The following is a 21615-nucleotide window of genomic DNA, read 5'->3' as shown; positions in this document are numbered from 1 at the left end:
GAACCCTCTATAGCTGAAACTGCCAGGGGCAGAACAACCATCGTTGTACACTAGTATTCATGATGCATTGTGGGATACTTTGAGTGCACTATATAGGGTGTAATAATCCTCACTATTATAAAGTTTGCACAATTAGTCAAATGATAAAGAAATCGGACGCCATCACTGTTTTATTTCCAGCTCAGAGACCTCAGAATATAAAAGTGTGAAGTCAGTGTGTTGCGGCGACCTGCCACAAGGAGTGCCTGAACGCAGGCTCACATGATTGACAGCTGCCTCCGCCAGTTCCTGCTACGCTGAATCGCTGCGCTATCAGCGCACGCACGCTGCGCTGAACAGGCAGCCAATCACAATGCTAGTTAGCAGGGCAGCCAATCACAACGCTAGTTAGCAGGGCAGCGGTCGTTCTAGAACGATAGGCAGAATTGACATTCAGTTTGAAACGAAGCAGCAGCGCAGCAGTTGCAAAGAGAATTCGCTACTAACACAAACTTTACAGCACATCAGGGAAAAAAGGACAAAAAAGGCTACCGGTAAACCCACTGAACTTTTTTATATGCAAACGCTGCGCTCGCAGTAATCCGTGGGCATGAGAAATGTTTGTTCCTTACCTGTGATTGGTTTAATGGTTTAAACTTTCTTTCTCAGTGGCGTGTAGTAAAATATCTTCAGTTAAAGTGAACAAACTGCCTGTGAAAGGGCTAATGGTTAAAATGGTTCTTAGTTTAAAACTGGTTTTCTGTTCATTTATATTTGTTCAGCAACATATTACCTGAATGATTAAAAATGGTTAAAATATACTTAAATATACATAAATGACTTATGATTTATGTATATAAAATATACATAAATATTTATATATTGTTGCCTAATTAACTTGGGCTTTGTTATAGAAAAACAAGCATTTATTCATACATGCTTTGTTGTAGAAAAACAGGCATTTATTCATACATTTATTTTGTTTGTATGTTTAAAGGTTTTTCACCTGCTAGCTTCGGCTTCAAGCTCCAAGCTTCTAGCTTCTACTTCTGATTCTACTTCTGATTCTGGTTCTACTTCTACCTTTCCTTCTGGGAGAACCCACTACTACCACAATTCTACTATAACGTCAGTTCCACTGAAAACCAATAAAATACAAGACGAGTGGAATCCTGTGTCCAAGTCCTTCCCTTTCAAGTGTGGGAAACCCTGATGCTCACATACACTTGACAGTGAAAAACCGCTGCACCAGTGCATCAAACCGAAACCAGTGACCAAGAAGCAAGACTCCACTCGTGCCACAACCCAACAGAGAGGGAAGACACTTCACCTGGGGGCCTGGAGGATAAAGCTTGAAGTCATCTGGAAAAAAGAAATGAAATGGCGAAGTCATTAGAAGAACTGAAAACAGAGCGATCCACAGCCAAAAGACTTTTCTCCCATCTTGCTAACTGCATTGCAAGAACACACTCAGAGATGACTGTGGAGGAGCTAAAGCAAAACTTCAACAAGCTTACAGCAGAAAGCTCGAGACTCATGGAGGCGAACGAAGAGATTGAGGGCCCCCTACATGGCAGAAGCAGCCGCAGCCGCTGTAGAGGACCTGGGCGCCGAGAAGAAAGCCGACCTGGAGAAGATAGAGGCATACTGTAAGCAGAGGACTAAAGAAGCAAAGCTCCTAATTCAACAAACACTCTGGGAATCATATGGGGAGAAAGAGCTGCCCCTTGCTCTATACATCGCTGAAGCTGACTGCAAGAGCGTCTCCTCGGCCCAGCTCGACGTGACTCTGGAGGCATATGAGTTCATGCTGAAGCACTTTGAGATGTTGGTGCTGAAGGCAAAAAAAGCGCACCGTGACTGGAAATGCTGGGCTCCTGCTGCAGAGCAAAGAGACTTTGATCACCGCATGACAGAGCTCGAAGTGCAACTTCCCCAGCTGGTGTCGCGCAAGGCCGCCTTCATCAAAGCTGCAAAAATCAAGACAGACTCTGAAGAGCCCACTGTCCACCGTACAGCTCCAGTGCCAGCAATAAAGCTGAAAGCCACAGCCCTTCCAAAGTTTGCTGGCAACCAGCGAAGTTACTACAGGTGGAAGAAGGAGTGGGAAGCTCTACAGAAGCAGGGTGAACTGACAGGGTCTAGAGAGGTCAAGAAATTCCAGCTGCTCGACAGCATCGATGAGAAGGTGGCCGGAAACCTATGCCTGTCGACCTACAGCTCCTCAAACGAAATCTTCAGAGTCCTGGATAACCGGTTTGGGAACCAAGCCAACATTGCTCTCGAGATCATTGAAGATCTACAAGCAACTCCTGCAGTCAAAGCCGGCCAGCCAAGAAGAGTCATCAAGCTCATCCAAACAGTGGAAAAAGCTCTCTACGACTTAAATGAACTGGACAATGCCGAGGCCATAAAGAACCCCATTGTGACCAAATCCATTGAGGGCAAGCTTCCAGAAACTTTAAAGAAAGACTGGCTCACCTATGCTGCTGACGTGAGTAATGCTGTGGACCGTCACAACTGCTTTGACAAGCTGCTGGCTTACCTAAAGTCACAGGAAGCCATATATGAGCAACTTGACCAACTGAAAGATGGCGGTGAACCTGCCAAGGACAAGACCAAGTTCCTGAAGCAAGCCAGAACAAAAGCAACCAACAGTCCGGCAGTGTCATCCAACAGTGATGCAGCAGGCTGCATCGTCTGTGGTGACCCAAAGCACAGAAGAAAACTGTACTTCTGCAGAAAGTTTAGAACCGACCTAAAGCCATCGGAGAAGAGGGATGCAGCACAACAACTCGGTGCCTGCAAAAGATGCCTCGAAGTCCACACTGGTGAAAGCTGCAAGAAAACCACTTACCTGTGCGGGAATCCAGAATGCAAAGATCAACACCACTTCCTCCTCTGTCCAGTTACCAGACCCCAGTCCCAAAGAACACCCAAGTTCAGTCCAGTGAGGGCTGAGGGCAGAAGACTCACTGACACCCAGGAGCAGTTCCTCTCCAAACTCACACCAGAGCTGGCACAACAGTGTCGAGATGCCTTCTGCAACATAGCGTCCAGGGCATTCAACTCCAGTGCTGCTGAGAGAGGTCTTCTAGATGAACACTGCCTCACTGAGTACCCAGTCATCCTTATGCTCCTCAATGTCACTGCCAATGACGGACAGAGTGTCGGGACCCTCATCGACCTGGCAGCAGACACAAACTAAATAACGCACAAAGCTGCGAGCAAGTTGAACCTGAGAAGTGAAGACGTTACGCTGGAGGTTCATGGCATTGGAGGGATGAAGGTGTCTGTTGCAACCAAGCACTATTTGCTGAAGATACAAGTCAGCACCCCAAGAGGGACACTCAAAGCACACCAACTCATCTGCTATGGACTTGACAAAATAGTGGAAGTCCACAGACATGTCCCACTGAAAAAACTGCAGAAAATCTTCTCAGACATCTCCCTGGATGATCTGGCAAGACCAAAGGAGATCCAACTCCTCATCAGCCACAAAGAAGGGCAGCTGGTACCCCAGAAGGTTCGTTCCGTCGGTGACCTGGTGCTCTGGGATGGCCCGCTTGGCAAAACCATTGGAGGCACACACCCGGACCTCTTTGAAGAAGTCACCTTAACGGCCCACACCTCCAAAACTCACTTTGCAAGATCCATGCGCACTGCAGCTGTCAGATACACCGAACTCACCTGCAAAGTCCCAGTTTCCCACCAGTCTCCCAGACATCCCAGCTCCCAGTCCAACACAGCCACTAGCAACAGAAACTTCCTGAAGTGGTGGAAATGGGAAAGCATTGGAGCAGCTTACGAACCGAGATGTGGAGGATGTTGCTGCAGGAACTGTCAGCCTGGTGGGAAAGAAATGACACTGGCCGAAGAAAGGGAGATGGAGATGGTGAGGGACGGCTTGACTTATGTGGCCGGAGACCACCATAGCCCTGAACCACACTGGCATGCCAAGTACCCATGGAAAGAAGACCCAGCATCTCTTCCCAACAACAAGAAAGCAGTTGAAGCCACGTTCCACAGAACTGAGAGGCAGCTGGCGAAGGAACCGGAGTGGAAAGTGGCCTACGCCTCACAAGTCCACAAAATGGTGAGCCGCAGAGCTGCAGTGAAGCTGTCCAAAGAGGTTCTGCAAAGCTGGACCGGGCCAGTGTGGTATATAAGTCACCTGATAGCCCCAAATCCACATTCAGTCTCCACCCCAGTGAGACTAGTATGGAACAGCAGCCAGAAGTACAGTGGCCTCAGCCTAAACGACATCCTGATCAAAGGCCCTGACGTCCTGAACCCGATCAGAGGTGTCCTGCTGAGGTTCCGCGCTGGTGTCTTCGCAGCTTTAGGGGACATCCGCAAAATGTACAACTCTTCAACCCAGGGCTTGAAGAAAGAGAAGTCCACCTGCACAGATGTCTGTGGCGTGACACAGAAGATGCAGAGATCGAAGAATTCGCCATAACAAGAGTCAACATTGGAGACAAACCTGCTGGTTGCATAGCCCAAGTTGCCATGCGAGAGACCGCCAGCCTGCCTTCATTCAACCACTTCAAAGAGGAGAGACGTGTCCTTGAAGAGGATGCCTATGTCGATGACATATTGACTTCCCACAACAACCTCGACCACCTGAAACGCCTTACATCCAACATTGAGCAGATCCTTCAAGCAGGAGGGTTCTTCATGAAGCCCTGGATCTACTCGGATCAAAGTGGGAGGAGCGAGTCGAGAGGTGAGAAGATCGAGTCAAACACCATGATCCTGCCAAACCAACTCACCGAAGAGGATAACAAAGCCCTGGGCCTCGGCTACACCGTCGACAATGACAAGTTACATGTCATGGTTGCAGTGAACTTCTCCAAGAAGAGGAAGAAAATGCGCCTCGGCCAGGACTTGTTGAAAGAACAAGTGAGAGAACAAACTCCTGACCCACTAACCAGAAGAGAGCTGTTAAGCCAAGTCTCTGGTCTCTATGACCCTCTCGGCCTTGTGGCCCCAGCAAAACAGAAGGGAGCCATCCTGATCCGCAGGGCCTTCCAAGAGGCAAAAGTCATGTACTGCGTAGAAGACACCTGGGATGCTGCCTTGTCCAGAGAGCTCAGAGACGATGCCATAAAGCTCCTCGAAGAGTACGCTGAGCTGAGCCAAGTTAGATTTCCCAGAGCTCTCACACCACCAGATCCAGCTGAAAGACCATGTGCAATCACCTTCTCTGATGGCAGTGAGTGTGCATATGGTGCCGTGCTGTACCTGCGTTGGAGCTGCAGCCATGGTGTCGTAGTAAGGCTAGTTGAGGCCAAGGCTAAGCTGACCCCCCCTTGACCATAAAGGTGACCCTGTGAAAGCAGAAATGTGCGGAGCAGTCTTTGCAGCACGGCTGAAGAATTACTTCCAAAAGCACTGCCGACTCGAGGTCAAGAGGTGGTATCATCTAGTCGACAGCCAGACCATCTTGGGTGCCATACAGCGTGAAAGTTATGGATACCAAACCTTCTATGCAAACAGAGTTGGTGAGATCCAGAGCAGCACTGACATACGAGATTGGTGGTGGATTCCAGGTGCCGAGAACATTGCAGATATTATCACCCGAGGGGCCAGTCCTGATGACCTAATCGAGAAATCCAAGTGGCAGTCAGGTCCGCAGTTCCTTCAGCTTCCTGAGAGTGAGAGGCCAAAAAAGTCAGTGAAAGATGTTGTTGCACAGGCAAGAGACAACGTCACAAAAATGCAGAAGAAAACATTCACTGCTGTACTCACCCGAAGTCAGCTGAAGACACAAAGCCCAATTGCAGTCCAGGACGAAGCACAATCCAAGTCCAGAAACCCGCCACCAACAGTAGCAGCAGTCCAAAATCTATTGGACGAAAGGTGCTTCAGCAGTCTAAGACGGCTGGTCGGGACGGTTGCATGGATTTGGAGGGTGGCTAAGAAGCTCTTGCATGCCAAGAGGGGAGATGAAGCAAAGTGGGAGGCAATACCCTCATCTGGCGTCATCACTGTCAGCGAAAGGAAAAACGTGTTCCTGAAACTATGTCTGGCAGCGCAAGAAGGTGTGAACTTCCCAAATACAACTACTGACAGGCTTGTTGTATACAAAGACCAAGTAACTGGGATCCTGATGTGTGGAGGGCGGATACAGGCCTTCAAAGAGGACCATAATGCTGTTCCCCTGCTACCATACCAAGCCTGGGTCTCCACTCTCCTGGCCCGTGAAGCACACAGTGAGGGACATGACGGAGTGCCAGGAACTCTGCTGCGGATGCGAAAGAGAGCCTGGGTGATCAGAGGAAGAATTCTGGCCCAAAAAGTTGTCGACAACTGTATCATCTGCAAGAAGGAAAGAGCAAGAACCTGTCAGCAAATCATGGGTGACTTACCTGAAGAGCGTGTCAATCCAGCTGCGCCATTCCAGTTCACATCCGTCGACCTGTTCGGACCATATCAAGTGAAGGATGACGTCAGAAGGAGAGCAAGGATGAAAGTATGGGGCATACTATTCTGCTGTATGTCAAGCCAAGCCATCCATGTCGAACTGGCAAACACTCTAACAACAGAGAGCTTCCTCCTTGCTTACCAGAGGTTCACTTCAATCCGTGGTCATCTGCAGAAGAGCTGGTCCGATCCTGGAACAAACTTCATTGGAGCGAAACCTGTCCTGGAAGAAATGTATACTTACCTGAGACAACTGAACAAAGAATCACTTGAAGAGTATGCTGCCAAAAACGGTACCTGCTGGACGTGGAAAATCCTTCCAGCTGACTCACTCCACCGGAATGGTGCTGCCGAAGCTGCTGTCAAGGTCACCAAAAGAGCTCTGCAAAGCCTTGGTGGCGGAGGAGGCCTTACCTTCAGTGAGTTCCTGACAGTGCTTAAGCTAGCTGCTAACCTTGCCAACGAAAGGCCAATCGATGCCAGAGTTCAGAGCCATGAGGACCGCATCAACTACGTAACCCCAAACACACTGTTGCTTGGCCGAGCCACACAAACTGGAGACCTCAAAACAGTAGACTACACCACCTACCCCTTCAAGAGACTGCAAGAAATGCAAACACAAGTTAGCCACTTCTGGAGGTCCTGGAGCCAACTTGCAGGTCCAAACCTGTTCATCCGCAGCAAGTGGCACACTGCAAAAAGAAATGTTGCTGTCGGAGACATAGTGTGGCTCTGTGACCAAAACGCACTGAGGGGGCAATTCAAGCTTGCAAGAGTGGTCAGCGTGAATACAGACTTCAAAGGCATTGTCCGGGATGTCCATGTGAAAGTCCCCCTAGGTGGACGTGCTCAGGTGAAGACTCCAAAGCCAACCAAAAAGTCCTGGGACCCACAGGGTACCACACTGCATCGGGATGTGCGACGCCTCATTGTCCTCCTCCCAGTGGAGGAACAAGTCAGCAGAGACCAGCTTGCCTGATGGGTGCAATCTTCCCGTGTCGTGCCACACCAAGATCGAGTGGGAGGTGTGGCGGCGACCTGCCACAAGGAGTGCCTGAACGCAGGCTCACATGATTGACAGCTGCCTCCGCCACTTCCTGCTACGCTGAATCGCTGCGCTACCAGCACACGCACGCTGCGCTGAACAGGCAGCCAATCACAACGCTAGTTAGCAGGGCAGCCAATCACAACGCTAGTTAGCAGGGCAGCGGTTGTTCTAGAACGATAGGCAGAATTGACATTCAGTTTGTAACGAAGCAGCAGCGCAGCAGTTGCAAAGAGAATTCGCTACTAACACAAACTTTACAGCACATCAGGGGAAAAAGGACAAAAAAGGCTACCGGTAAACCCACTGAACTTTTTTATATGCAAACGCTGCACTCGCAGTAATCCATGGGCATGAGAAATGTTTGTTCCTTACCTGTGATTGGTTTAATGGTTTAAACTTTCTTTCTCAGTGGCGTGTAGTAAAATATCTTCAGTTAAAGTGAACAAACTGCCTGTGAAAGGGCTAATGGTTAAAATGGTTCTTAGTTTAAAACTGGTTTTCTGTTCATTTACAGTGGTGCTTGAAAGTTTGTGAACCCTTTAGAATTTTCTATATTTCTGCATAAATATGACCTAAAACATCATCAGATTTTCACACAAGTCCTAAAAGTAGATGAAGAGAACCCAGTTAAACAAATGAGACAAAAATATCATACTTGTTCATTTATTTATTGAGGAAAATGATCCAATATTACATATCCGTGAGTAGCAAAAGTATGTGAACCTTTGCTTTCAGTATCTGGTGTGACCCCCTTGTGCAGCAATAACTGCAACTAAACATTTCCGGTAACTGTTGATCAGTCCTGCACACCGGCTTGGAGGAATTTTAGCCCATTTCTCTCTACAGAACAGCTTCAACTCTGGGATGTTGGTGGGTTTCCTCACATGAACTGCTCGCTTCAGGTCCTTCCACAACATTTTGATTGGATTAAGGTCAGGACTTTGACTTGGCCATTCCAAAACATTAACTTTATTCTTCTTTAACCATTCTTTGGTAGAACGACTTGTGTGCTTAGGGTCATTGTCTTGCTGCATGACCCACCTTCTCTTGAGATTCAGTTCATGGACAGATGTCCTGACATTTTCCTTTAGAATTCGCTGGTATAATTCAGTATTCATTGTTCCATCAGTGATGGCAAGCCGTCCTGGCCCAGATGCAGCAAAACAGGCCCAAACCATGATACTACCACCACCATGTTTCACAGATGGGATAAGGTTCTTATGCTGGAATGCAGTGTTTCTTTCTCCAAACATAACTCTTCTCGTTTAAACCAAAAAGTTCTATTTTGGTCTCATCCGTCCACAAAACATTCTTTCAATAGCCTTCTGGCTTGTCCGTGTGATCTTTAGCAAACTGCAGATGAGCAGCAATGTTCTTTTTGGAGAGCAGTGGCTTTCCCCTTGCAATCCTGCCATGCACACCATTGTTGTTCAGTGTTCTCCTGATGGTGGACTCATGAACATTAACATTAGCCAATGTGAGAGAGGCCTTCAGTCGCTTAGAAGTTACCCTGGGGTCCTTTGTGACCTCGCTGACTATTACGTGCCTTGCTCTTGGAGTGATCATTGTTGGTCGACCACTCCTGGGGAGGGTAACAATGGTCTTGAATTTCCTCTATTTGTACACAATCTGTCTGACTGTGGATTGGTGGAGTCCAAACTCTTTAGAGATGGTTTTGTAACCTTTTCCAGCCTGATGAGTATCAACAATGCTTTTTCTGAGGACCTCAGAAATCTCCTTTGTTCATGCCATGAGACACTTCCACAAACATGTGTTGTGAAGATCAGACTTTGATAGATCCCTGTTCTTTAAATAAAACAGGGTGCCCACTCACACCTGATTGTCATCCCATTGATTGAAAACACCTGACTCTAATTTCACCTTCAAATTAACTGCTAATCCTAGAGGTTCACATACTTTTGCCACTCACAGATATGTAATATTGGATCATGTTCCTCAAGAAATAAATGACCAAGTATAATATTTTTGTCTCATTTGTTTAACTGGGTTCTCTTGATCTACTTTTAGGACTTGTGTGAAAATCTGATGATGTTTTAGGTCATATTTATGCAGAAATATAGAAAATTCTAAAGGGTTCACAAACTTTCAAGCACCACTGTATATTTGTTCAGCGACATATTACCTGAACATATTACATGAGCAGAGCGTTATTTGGAGGCAGCTATTGCAGTTCGCGCAGCCAATCAAAATGGCGTAAAAAATAATTTGAATGATAAATAATATCGACAAGGAGTCCAGATGTAACATGATGCTTTTGTAAATATTGAACAACAGACATTAATGCACAGTACGCAGGAATTACAGGTACACGACTCTAAACACCTGTAAACTCCTGACTATAATACTGTATAAAGCAGCATGACATGCATTTAATTCATACAACAACAAGTCTGTTATTTTTGTGGTATCATTTGACATTTTATGCACATATTAAATTATTTTTCATTATTCTAATTCAACATTTAAATAATATTGTCTGGCTTTTTTTCATGGTCTATCAGATATACAGTATTCCATTCAGCGAGCATGATACTGAACGAGTCGAAGACGAGTAGCTGAATGGAATATATCTGATAGACCACGAAAAAAAGCCTAATAATAATAATAATAATAATAATAATAATAATGTTGTTGTTGTTGTTGTTATTATTATTATTATTATTATTATTATTAATCATACATATTCCTTTCGGGTGTTCAACGCGTCTTTCTCTTTCAAAATTCTCTCAAAATCTTCCGTAATTAATGACGCAAACCTGGCGGCCATGTTTGTTTACAAATTGTCACAGTCACTCACTAGCACGGAAGTTTTACGTCTCTGATGTGTCTCTTTTCCAGTTTTTCCATGTCTGTTGGTCTGTTTTTCTCTTTTAAATATGTGTGAACAATATTTAATGAAGGTTTGGTCACCTTTCAGTTGTTCAGCGTGTCTTTATTTTCAGTTTTCAGTTTATTTATTTAATGCTTAAACCTAGCACTGGATTAGCCTCGTCTTCTCTCTTTCCCGGCCGACAAAGAAATGATGTTCCATGCACAGCAGAAAAGTTTTGTCATTGGATCTTCGCATGAGTGTCGACGTATGAGGTCATGTTGTCTTGACAACCGTGCAATATCATAAACCATATTCAACACTCATTCTCACTTGGGTAGAGTGACGTAATACATGTAGAATAAGTGCTCTGCTAACAATATTGCATGCTCTCGAACCGAATGAATGAAACCCGCTAGAAGGGAATAGAACACATTCTTATTCCATCAAAAAAAGTGTCCTGTATGGATAATAATTAATTTTAATGTATTTTTCCCTGACTTATGTACCCTTGCCTGGGTTTACTCAGTTTGTTATTACAATTTTATATTAATTACACATTATTACAACTGACATTTCTAGAGGTAAAGATCGAATCTTTGTCTTGAATGATAAATTAAAAAAACTCCGTGTGGCAGCAGGGGCGTGGCCAAGCGCCGGTCTGTGACAGGAGGGCGGAGTCAGGGAAGGTAAGTGGCAGAATCACTACACCTGTTGTCAATTAACCTGTGTTTGTGTCTTCCCAGTGACTGCGCCCTATAAAGAGAGAGAGAGCAGAGGAAGGGAGCTCTCTCTCCCCAGCCAGATGACTTGTGTGTGTGTGTGTGCGTGCATGGCTGAGAGAGTCTCGTTTGCATCTGAAAAGAGCAAAAATAAACAGTGATTGAACTTTATTCTGGCCTGCCGTCTTTCTGTGCTCCTCCCCCTCGTACGAACTGCTACAGTGGTGCTGAAACCCGGGACCTGGAGCACAGCAGCCTAACAGCCCCATGGAGTCTTTCCCGTTCGCCGAACTGGTCCACGCCCTCGCCACGGCCCAGTAAAGCCGGCACCAGGCGCTACTCACCCTCCGAAAGGAGCAAGAACAGCTGTTTGAGGCCCTGGTGTTGGCCCAACAAGAAGATCGACAGGCGTTCCCGCACCTCCTCGCATCGGCGGGGTCCACCAACGCTCCCACCGCGGGCCCGTCCCCCCTCACCCTAACAAAGATGGGCCCGCAGGACGACCCCGAGGCATTCATCATGCTCTTCGAGCAAGTCGTGGAAACCTCGCGGTGGCCGATGGAGCAGCATGCGGTGCGCCTCCTCCCCCTGCTAACGGGAGAGGCACAGCTGGCTGCGCTACAGCTCCCCGCCGACTGCCGGCTGGCCTACGCAGACCTTCGCCGGGCCATCCTCCAGCGCGTGGGGCGCACCCCGGAACAGCAGCGGCAGCGCTTCCACGCTTTGTGCTTGGAGGAAGTTGGCTGGACGTTCACGTTCGGCCAGCAACTCTGGGACGCCTGCTGGCAGTGGTTGAAGGCCGACAACCGCGACGCCGAGGGGATCATCGACCAGGTGGTGCTGGAGCAATTCCTCGCACGCTTGCCAGCGGGAACCGCGGAGTGGGTCCAGTGCCACCGCCCGGCGTCGCTGGATCAGGCAGTCGAGCTGGCGGAGGACCATATGGCGGCTGTCTCGGTGGCAGGACAGCAGACAGCCTCTTCTCTTCTCTCCTCTTCTCTCTCTCTCTCCCCCTCTCCTCCTGTGTCTCATCCTCACCCCGTTCCCCCACCGCGGAGGCGGGGGCCGGCGCCACCTGTGCCAGCCCGCCGCACCCGCGGTGCCCTCCAGTTTCTCCCTTCTGTGTCTGTCTCTCCCCCCCCTCAGATGAGTGAGCCCCAGAACACTGGTGCGGAGAGGAAGCCCGGGCCGGTTTGCTGGAGCTGCGGGGAGCCGGGCCACCTCCAACAACAGTGCATGGTCATGGAGGTGGGCGCGGTGGTTCGGATCCCCGACGTGCCAGGAGCCACCCTCGATTGGGCCGGAGCATATCGCATACTGGTGAGTATCCAAGGGGATACATATCGGGAGTTGGTGGATTCTGGTTGTAATCAGACCTCAGTCCACCAAAGTCTGGTTCAAGACAAGGCATTGGGGGGAGCACAGGGGGTGAAGGTGTTGTGTGTGCACGGGGACGTTCACAGCTACCCTTTGGTGTCGGTCCACATTTTTTTCAGAGGGGAAAATTTTATAGTGAAGGCGGCGGTTAATCCTTGCCTTACCCACTCTTTAATTTTGGGGACTGATTGGCCGGGATTTCGGGATTTAATGACACACTTAGTAAAGAGTGGGTCCTGCCATTTAACAGGGGGAGGTCCCGGTGTCGCTTTGGTGGGAGCAGCTGTCACAGAGCCGTCTACGTCATCTCCGTGTCAGAGTGAGGAGCAGCAGGCTCCTCCTCTCTCTGTTGGGGAAACCCTCACAGATTTCCCATTAGAGCAGTCGCGAAACGAGACTCTGCGACATGCGTTTGACCAAGTGAGAGTAATCAATGGTCAAACGCTCCAGCTGAACGCCACCCCGTCCTTCCCCTACTTTGCGATTATGAAGGATAGGTTATACCGAGTGACGCAGGACACTCAAACTAAAGAGCGAGTCACGCAGCTTTTAATTCCAAAGAGCTGCCGGGAATTGGTATTCCTGGTGGCTCACTTTAATCCCATGGCTGGACACCTAGGGCAGGATAAGACACTAGCCCGAATAATGGCCCGATTCTATTGGCCGGGGATTCGCAGCGACGTTCGTAGGTGGTGTACGGAGTGCCGCGAATGCCAGTTAGTGAATCCAGAGGCCATTCCAAAAGCGCCTTTGCGCCCTCCACCTTTAATCGAGACCCTGTTTGAAAGAGTTTGGATGGATCTCGTCGGGCCATTAGATCGGTCGACACAAGGGTACCGCTTTATATTAGTTCTGGTGGATTATGCAACGCGATACCCGGAAGCAGTGCCTCTGCGCAATATCTCAGCATGCAGTATTGCGGAGGTGTTCTTCCGTGTTATCTCCCGAGTTGGAATCCCGAAAGAGATTCTGACTGATCAAGGCACCACGTTTATGTCACGGACACTGCGTGAACTTTATGGGTTATTGGCAGTGGTGTGCACAGACATTTTGGGGGGCAAGTGCTCTGGGGGGGAAAAGGGAACTTTTTTGCGCATGTGGAACACCTTATTATAAAAGTCTGAGATTTAACCCTCCTCTTGTGTTCGGGTTGCCACTGACCCGTTTTAGTTTTTAAAGGTGTAAAACAACCACTTAATGTTAATTTATTACATCAAGGCTTTTTGACTTTGCCAGGAATCTCTAGTTGAACAAAATAGAAAAAGAAATTTTTGTTTTCCTAAATCTGAAAATGGTCTAGCAAAAATATAATACTTATGTGCAGTTGTTTCTGTATGCGATGGGCTACTTCACGACAAAATACAGGGACTGCAGAATTATTAGGCAAGTTGTATTTTTGAGGATTAGTTTTATTATTGAAAAACAACTATGTTCTTGATGAACCCAAAAGACTCATAAATATCAAAGCGGAGTATTTTTGGAAGTTGGAGTAGGGCTTTCTTAGTTTTAGCTATCTTAGGAGGATATCTGTGTGTGCAGGTGACTATAACTGTGCATCATTATTAGGCAACTTAACAAAAAACAAACATATACCCATTTCACTCATTTATTTTCACCAGGGAAACCAATATAACAACTCAACATTCACTAATATACATTGCTGGCATTCAAAAACAAACAAAAAAAACAAATCAGTGACTAATATAGCCGCCTTTCTTTACAAGGACACTCAAAAGCCTGCCATCCATGGATTTGGTCAGTGTTTTGATCTGTTTGCGATCAACATTGCGTGCAGCAGCAACCACAGCCTCCCAGACACTGTTCAGAGATGTGTACTGTTTCCCCTCCTTGTAGATCTCACATTTGATGAGGGACCACAGGTTTTCTATGGGGTTCAGATCAGGTGAATAAGGAGGCCACGTCATTAATCTTTCTTCCTTTAGACCCTTTCTGGCCAGCCATGCTGTGGAGTACTTGGATGCGTGTGATGGAGCATTGTCCTGCATGAAAATCATGCTTTTCTTGAAGGATGCTGACTTCTTCCTGTACCACTGCTTGAAGAAGGTGTCTTCCAAAAACTGACAATAGGACTGGGAGTTGAGCTTGACGCCATCCTCAACCCGAAAAGGTCCCACAAGCTCATCTTTGATGATACCAGCCCATACCAGTACCCCACCTCCACCTTGCTGGCGTCTGAGTCGGACTGGAGCTCTCTGCCCTTTGCTGATCCAGCCACGAGCCCATCCATCTGGCCCATCAAGACTCACTCTCATTTCATCTGTCCATATGACCTTAGAAAAATCAGTCTTGTGATACTTCTTGGCCCAGTCTTGACGTTTCATCTTGTGTGTCTTGTTCAGTGGTGGTCGTTTTTCAGCCTTTGTTACCTTGGCCGTGTCCCTGAGTATTGCACACCTTGTGCTTTTTGACACTCCAGTGATGTTGCAGCTCTGAAATATGGCAAAACTGGTGGCGAGTGGCATCTTGGCAGCTTCACGCTTGACTTTCCTCAGTTCACGGGCAGTTAGTTTGCGCCTTTTTTTTTCAACGCGCTTCTTGCGACCCTGTTGACTATTTTGAATGAAGCGCTTGATTGTTCGATGGTCACGCTTCAAAAGCTGGGCAATTTTAAGAGTGCTCCATCCCTTTGCAATATATGTCACTACTTTTGACTTTTCTGAGTCCGTCAAATCCCTCTTCTGACCCATTTTGCCAAAGGAAAGGAAGTTGCCTAATAATTTTGCACACCTGATATAGGGTGTTGATGTCATTAGACCACACCCCTTTTCATTACAGAGATGCACATCACCTGGTATGCTTAATTGGTAGGAGGCTTTCAAGCCTATGCAGCTTGGAGTAGGCCAACATGCATGGAGAGGGTAATGTGGTCAACATACTCATTTGCCTAATAATTCTGCACTCCCTGTAATTACAGCTTGGGCTTAGAGGGCAAACAATACATTTTCACTCGATTCATGTGTTACCTGGCTGGTGGGGCAGGGGAAGAGCTGACTGACTGCCCGATGTGTTGTCTGCGCTACGACAAGGCCGTGGCTTCCAGGACGCTATGCTGCTGCAACCTCACATTGAATGCACTGCACGCTTGTTCACGTGACAGAGCAAGAGAGACAGAGGTCCGAAGTGTGTGCGGAGGGGGCACACATCGGGACATTATTTTCACACATGCTTTTAATGCCGCGGCTTTTCTGAAAGATCATGTCGACATTGGCCTCAGTAAACTGTAAAAAAAGAAAATTAAAAAAGGGCACCTTTTTGGACAGAGAGCAGAGGGGCAGGTGCTTGAGCACCACCTCGTGTCTATCTGTGCACGCCACTGGTTATTGGGGATTAAGCCGATCCGCACCAGCGTGTATCACCCACAAACGGACGGTTTAGTGGAACGGTTCAACCGCACCCTCAAGAATATAATTAAAAAAATCGTAAGTGAGGACGCATGTAATTGGGATAAGTGGCTTGAGCCCTTTCTGTTTTCAGTGCGAGAGGTCCCCCAAGCCTCCACGGGGTTCTCCCCGTTCGAATTATTATATGGGTGTAAGCCGCGCGGCATTCTAGATGTGCTGCGCAAAAATTGGGAGGAGGGACCTTCACAAAGCAAAAACGAAATTCAATACGTTATGGACCTGCGTGCAAAACTCCACAGCCTCACCCACCTAACCCAGGAGAATTTGCGGCAGGCCCAAGAACGGCAAACCCGCCTGTACAACAAGGGTACGCGCCTTAGAGAGTTCGCACAGGGAGATAAAGTACTCATACTGTTGCCCACATCAAGCTCCAAATTGGTCGCCAACTGGCAAGGACCCTTTGAGGTCACACGGCGAGTTGGGGACGTCGACTACGAGGTGAGGCGAATGGACAGGGGTGGGGCGCTACAGATTTACCACCTCAATCTGCTTAAACTCTGGAATGAGGAGGTCCCTGTGGCATTGGTTTCGGTGGTTCCGGAGAAGGCAAAGCTGGGGCCGGAGGTCCAAAAAGGGACACTGGCGTCATGTATCCCTCCGGTCCCCTGTGGAGACCACCTCTCCCCGACCCAACTCGCGGAGGTCGCCCAGTTGCAGACCGAATTTTCGGATGTGTTCTCGCCCCTGTCCGGTCGCACTAACCTCATAGAGCACCACATAGAGACGCCCCCGGGGGTGCTAGTGTGTAGCCGCCCTTACAGGCTACCCAAACACAAAAAAAAGGTGGTTCGGGAAGAACTCAAGGCCATGCTCGAAATGGGCATCGTCGAGGAGTCCCACAGTGACTGGAGCAGCCCGGTGGTCTTGGTACCCAAGGCTGACGGGTCGGTCCGATTCTGTGTGGACTATAGAAAAGTCAACGTGGTGTCTAAATTTGACGCGTACCCAATGCCTCGGATTGATGAGTTGCTCGATCGACTAGGCACGGCTCGCTTTTATTCGACACTGGATTTGACAAAGGGATACTGGCAGATCCCCTTGACTCCACTATCCTGAGAAAAAACGGCCTTTTCCACACCGTTCGGATTACACCAATTCGTCACACTTCCGTTCGGGCTGTTTGGGGCGCCTGCTACGTTTCAGCGGCTGATGGACCGGGTCCTCCGCCCCCACGCCACCTATGCGGCCGCCTACCTTGATGACATCATCATCTATAGTAATGACTGGCCGAGGCATCTCGAACATCTGAGGGCCGTCCTTAGGTCACTGAGGCGAGCAGGTCTCACAGCCAACCCGAAGAAGTGTGCGATTGGGCAGGTGGAAGTATGGTATCTTGGCTTCCACTTGGGCAATGGGCACGTGTGGCCCCAAATTAACAAGACCGCAGCAATTGCGGCCTGTCCGAGGCCCAAGACCAAGAAGGGGGTGAGACAGTTCCTGGGGCTGGCTGGCTATTATCAGAGGTTTATACCTAATTATTCGGACGTCACCAGCCCCCAACTGATCTCACTAAAAAGGGGGCACCAGATCCGGTCCAGTGGACGGAGCAATGCCAGCGGGCTTTTTCTGAGGTAAAAGCCGCACTGTGTGGGGGGCCACTTTTACACTCCCCTGACTTTTCTCTCCCCTTTATATTACAGACCGATGCATCGGACAGAGGGTTGGGGGCGGTTTTGTCCCAGGAGGTGGAGGGGGAGGACCGCCCAGTCCTATACATCAGCAGGAAGCTGTCAGTGCGTGAGGGGCGCTACAACAACATAGAGAAAGAGTGCCTGGCAATCAACTGGGTGGTCCTTGCCCTCCGTTACTACCTGCTGGGGCGCCCTTTCACTCTCTGTTCAGACCATGCGCCCCTCCAGTGGCTCCACCGCATGAAGGATGCCAACGCGCAGATCACCCGTTGGTATGTGGCACTCCAACCCTTTAATTAATTTCAAGGTGGTCCACAGGCTGGGGGTGCAGATGGTCGTGGCGGACTTCCTCTCCCGTCAAGGGGGGGGGGGGGGGGGGGGGGGGGAGTCGGCTGCAGGCCGGACAGCCACCCGGCCTGAGTCGGGCAGTGGGGGTATGTGGCAGCGGGGGCATGGCCAAGCGCCGGTCTGTGACAGGAGGGCGGAGTCAGGGAAGGTAAGTGGCAGAATCACTACACCTGTTGTCAGTTAACCTGTGTTTGTGTCTTCCCAGTGACCGCGCCCTATGAAGAGAGAGAGAGAGCAGAGGAAGGGAGCTCTCTCTCCCCAGCCAGACGACTTGTGTGTGTGTGCGTGCATGGCTGAGAGAGTCTTGTTTGCATCTGAAAAGAGCAAAAATAAACAGTGATTGAACTTTATTCTGGCCTGCCGTCTTTCTGTGCTCCTCCCCCTCCTACGAACTGCCACACTCCGCTGTTTGTATTAATGATGAATTTCACTGAAACTCAGGATAGATGTGTTATGGTTATGATTCACTCTGTTTAAATGAAACGAAACACTTTGAGTCATCTGTTTGCTTGACTGAATGAAAGACTGAATGTCTCAGGCATCAACAAATCAGAAAACAGTTTCCTGTTCAATAGTTAATTGTATATTTGTGAAATCTGCTTTCAAGTGCTTTGAGTCTCTGAATCGTTTTTGACTGAGATTCGTTCATCTGCTGCGCATCAGACAGATACAGTACGTTTCATGTGTCCAATTATCACCTCATTTCATTTTTGATTTTAAATTTAAAGTAAATATTCTGCTGTAAAAGTGTCAGATTGATCTTGTTTCAGCCACCGATCGTCTCAGCGTGTCCCTGTCCTTATCGTTCATGTTCCAGAAGAATGCCAGGGTTTTATTTTCTCCAAAATACACATAAATATGTTGTAATCATCTCTCTTTGCTCATGTTGTTTCAGATATTTCCATGTTCATCATCAACAACAACGGAACTCTTACAAAAAGGGACCTGACGCAAATTCAAGCAGCCACCACGGTTCTCCTGGTTCCTCTTCTCTACCTCATCTCATTCGTGTTTGGTTTCCCCTCTAACCTTCTGGCGCTGTGGGTTCTTCTCTTCCACACAAAAAAGTTTCCATCCACCATTCTGTTAGTGAACCTCACTTGCTGCGACCTTCTTCTTCTCCTCATGCTTCCCTTTCGCATCATCTACCACTTCCAGGGAAACAACTGGATGTTTGGCGAAGGCTCCTGCCGCTTGCTAATCGCTCTGTTTTACGGGAACATGTACGGCTCGGTGGTTTGCCTGGCACTCATCGCTGTGGACCGTTACGTGGCTGTGGTGCATCCGTTTGGTGCCAGAATGCTACGGAGCGTCAAGACGTCCATGTTGATGAGCGTGATGGTGTGGACCATGGTGCTGATTGCAGCTGTCCCTATGCTCGCTTCACGTCAATCTTACTTCATCAAAGACCTTTCGATCACAACTTGCCATGACGCTCTTCCTGAAGAGGAACAGAAGAAGTACATGGTGCCATATTTTGCCACACTCTTCTTCCTCTGCTTTCTCATCCCGCTATTTGTTGTTGTCTTCTGCTACAGCGCTGTACTGCGCACCCTAGTGGCCGCTGGTGCTCGCTACACCCACGCAATCCGAGTCACGGCACTCATATTGGTGGTTTTCATCGTCTGCTTGCTCCCCAGTAACGTTCTCCTGCTCATGCATTACTCCAAATGGTTCTACTCACCTAAGAGCACGAAAGGTCATGATGGTAGCTCTGACAACTCCGACCAACTCTACGTGCCCTACATGATCAGTCTCGCTATCAGCACCTTTAACAGCTGCATCGACCCCTTTATCTTCTACTATGTCTCCGAGGACTTTAGAGGAAAAGTGGGAAAGTTGCTGTGCTGCACAAAAAACAGCTACGAATCTTCTTCTGGAAGTTCCTCAGGGACGACAAGGTCAAAGGTCACGCTGTTGTCGGAAAAAAGTAAAGGACTTTCAGAGAAAGATACCATAAACTTGTAAAGTGGTCAAGGGGAGGAGTCATGATGACAAGAACGTAGACAAAAATTAAACACTCGACTTTAAAATGAGTCCGTAGAGCTTTTGTTAGTGAGCTGCCAGGCATTGTATCTTGTTTGCACCTGTGCTAGCATGCTATGTAGCTACATATCTAATAACAAAGTGCATTTATAAATAACTAGCATGCTAAGTCTAAAGTTAGTTTACAGTAATCTCAAAACAAAAGGATAAAGACACTGATTTTAACCGTAAAGGCGTAAAACTGGAGTGAAATGGAATCAGAAGATGAGTGTCGGATAACTCGGTGTGTGTGGTGTGTTGTTCTGGATAAACAGTTTGTGCACATGCGATGATTCTGTATGAACAGGAAGATGTGTGTGTATAAATGTTTTAAATCTGTTTAATGAAGAATGTAACAGTCGTCTGTGATTAATGAAGAGACTGATGATGTGTTCATGAAGGATGAAGAGAAGGTTATGATGCGTACAGAGTGTTCGACTGTAAAAGGTAAAGTTATCGTGTTTGACTAAAGGATCGTCTTTAGGATTTTTAATGACCGTGATGTATTCTGGATGCTGATCATCAGGGACGCGTTTGAAGAAGAGCTGCATCGTGGATGCCAAAGGGGTGGAAAGTGACTGCTCTTCTTTCTCTACCTTTAAATCTGAGTGAAAGACTTTTTCACTTCAGAGCATATTTCTCTTCCTCCTTTCCTGCTCATTCCTCCCTTTCTTTTAAACTCCCTCCCATGTTTAACATGCGACAGGATTTCAGCGTGTGTTCGAGAGGCGAGAGGAACACACATGGTTCCTTGGATTTTTATGGGTATTCTGTGGTTCCTCAATGTTTCTGGAGAATTTATCAACCCAGTAATGAGAGGCAGAACCACAGAGTTACTGTAAGCACAGAGAACAAAACAATATATAAATATATAAATGTGTAACTGTACTTGTAGTATAATCCTGTATATGGACACAATATTGGAAAGAAAATAAAAGACTTGGCTTCATTTGACAAGCACAAGTTTATGCAAATGACTTTTCCTTATTCACCAGTTTTATCTTCGCCGAATCTGTCTGATCAAAGTCACATGAAAAGTTTGTGCAAATTTATTGGTAACATTCTCACAACCTGACAAAAAGATTTGTCATGATTTGTTCTCGTGTTTTATTTCATTAAAGGAATTCTGCACTTGTTCTCGCCTCCACTCTGCACTCATGACACATTCTTAGAACAACAGTGTTCCTCCAGGGTTCCTCCAGGGTTCCTCAAGGGGTTCTTTGTGTATTACAGGTTGATGAAATCCTCCTCAGCGTGGATCTATCAGAGAAACACTGATGTAGAACTGTAAGGGTTCTCCCTGGGGAACAACTGAACTACAGACATCACACACATTATCTCATCTCATCTCATTATCTGTAGCTGCTTTATCCTGTTCTACAGGGTCGCAGGCGAGCTGGATCCTATCCCAGCTGACTACGGGCGAAAGGCGGGGTTCACCCTGGACAAGTCGCCAGGTCATCACAGGGCTGACACATAGACACAGACAACCATTCACACTCACATTCACACCTACGCTCAATTTAGAGTCACCAGTTAACCTAACCTGCATGTCTTTGGACTGTGGGGGAAACCGGAGCACCCGGAGGAAACCCACGCGGACACGGGGAGAACATGCAAACTCCACACAGAAAGGCCCTCGCCGGCCACGGGGCTCGAACCCAGGACCTTCTTGCTGTGAGGCAACAGCGCTAACCACTACATCACCGTGCGCACGAACAATCACTCGTGAAATGTAATTTACATTTATCTGTTAGACAATAATTTTTATATCCGGTATAAATATACATGAATAAATTAATAA

At 47.8% G+C, this 21615-nt stretch overlaps 2 protein-coding genes across 2 annotated transcripts in view; both read left to right on the top strand.

Annotated features, from left to right (window-relative positions):
- The window catches only part of LOC132890380 (proteinase-activated receptor 4-like), a 42541-nt gene extending 21773 nt beyond the window's left edge, over positions 1–20768 (top strand). The window contains exon 2 of the mRNA XM_060927196.1: positions 18682–20768. Within this exon, the coding sequence (XP_060783179.1) occupies positions 18690–19754 (1065 nt within the window). The 5' untranslated portion in view covers positions 18682–18689 and the 3' untranslated portion in view covers positions 19755–20768. The remainder of the gene's footprint in view (positions 1–18681) is intronic.
- Positions 9547–17791, top strand: LOC132890378 (uncharacterized). Its single transcript, XM_060927194.1, has 2 exons — positions 9547–12328; positions 17448–17791. Exons 1-2 carry the CDS (start codon positions 11495–11497, stop codon positions 17736–17738), a joined length of 1125 nt encoding a protein of 374 aa, XP_060783177.1. The 5' UTR covers positions 9547–11494; the 3' UTR covers positions 17739–17791.
- Positions 20769–21615: the final 847 nt, after the last annotated feature.

The sequence above is a fragment of the Neoarius graeffei genome, chromosome 8 (genome assembly GCF_027579695.1).
Source record: "Neoarius graeffei isolate fNeoGra1 chromosome 8, fNeoGra1.pri, whole genome shotgun sequence".
In the NCBI taxonomy this organism is placed as follows: domain Eukaryota; kingdom Metazoa; phylum Chordata; class Actinopteri; order Siluriformes; family Ariidae; genus Neoarius; species Neoarius graeffei.
The sequence above is the reverse complement of the archived record's forward strand: the minus strand, read 5'-3'. Positions and strand labels throughout refer to the sequence as shown.

Excerpts from the sequence above, each read along its gene's own strand:
- LOC132890378 (XM_060927194.1), top strand. The coding sequence starts at position 11,495 with ATGGGCCCGCAGGACGACCCCGAGGCATTCATCATGCTCTTCGAGCAA. Across the intron at positions 12,329-17,447 it reads CCGGAGCATATCGCATACTG|ACCGATGCATCGGACAGAGG; the intron begins GTGAGTATCCAA and ends TTTATATTACAG.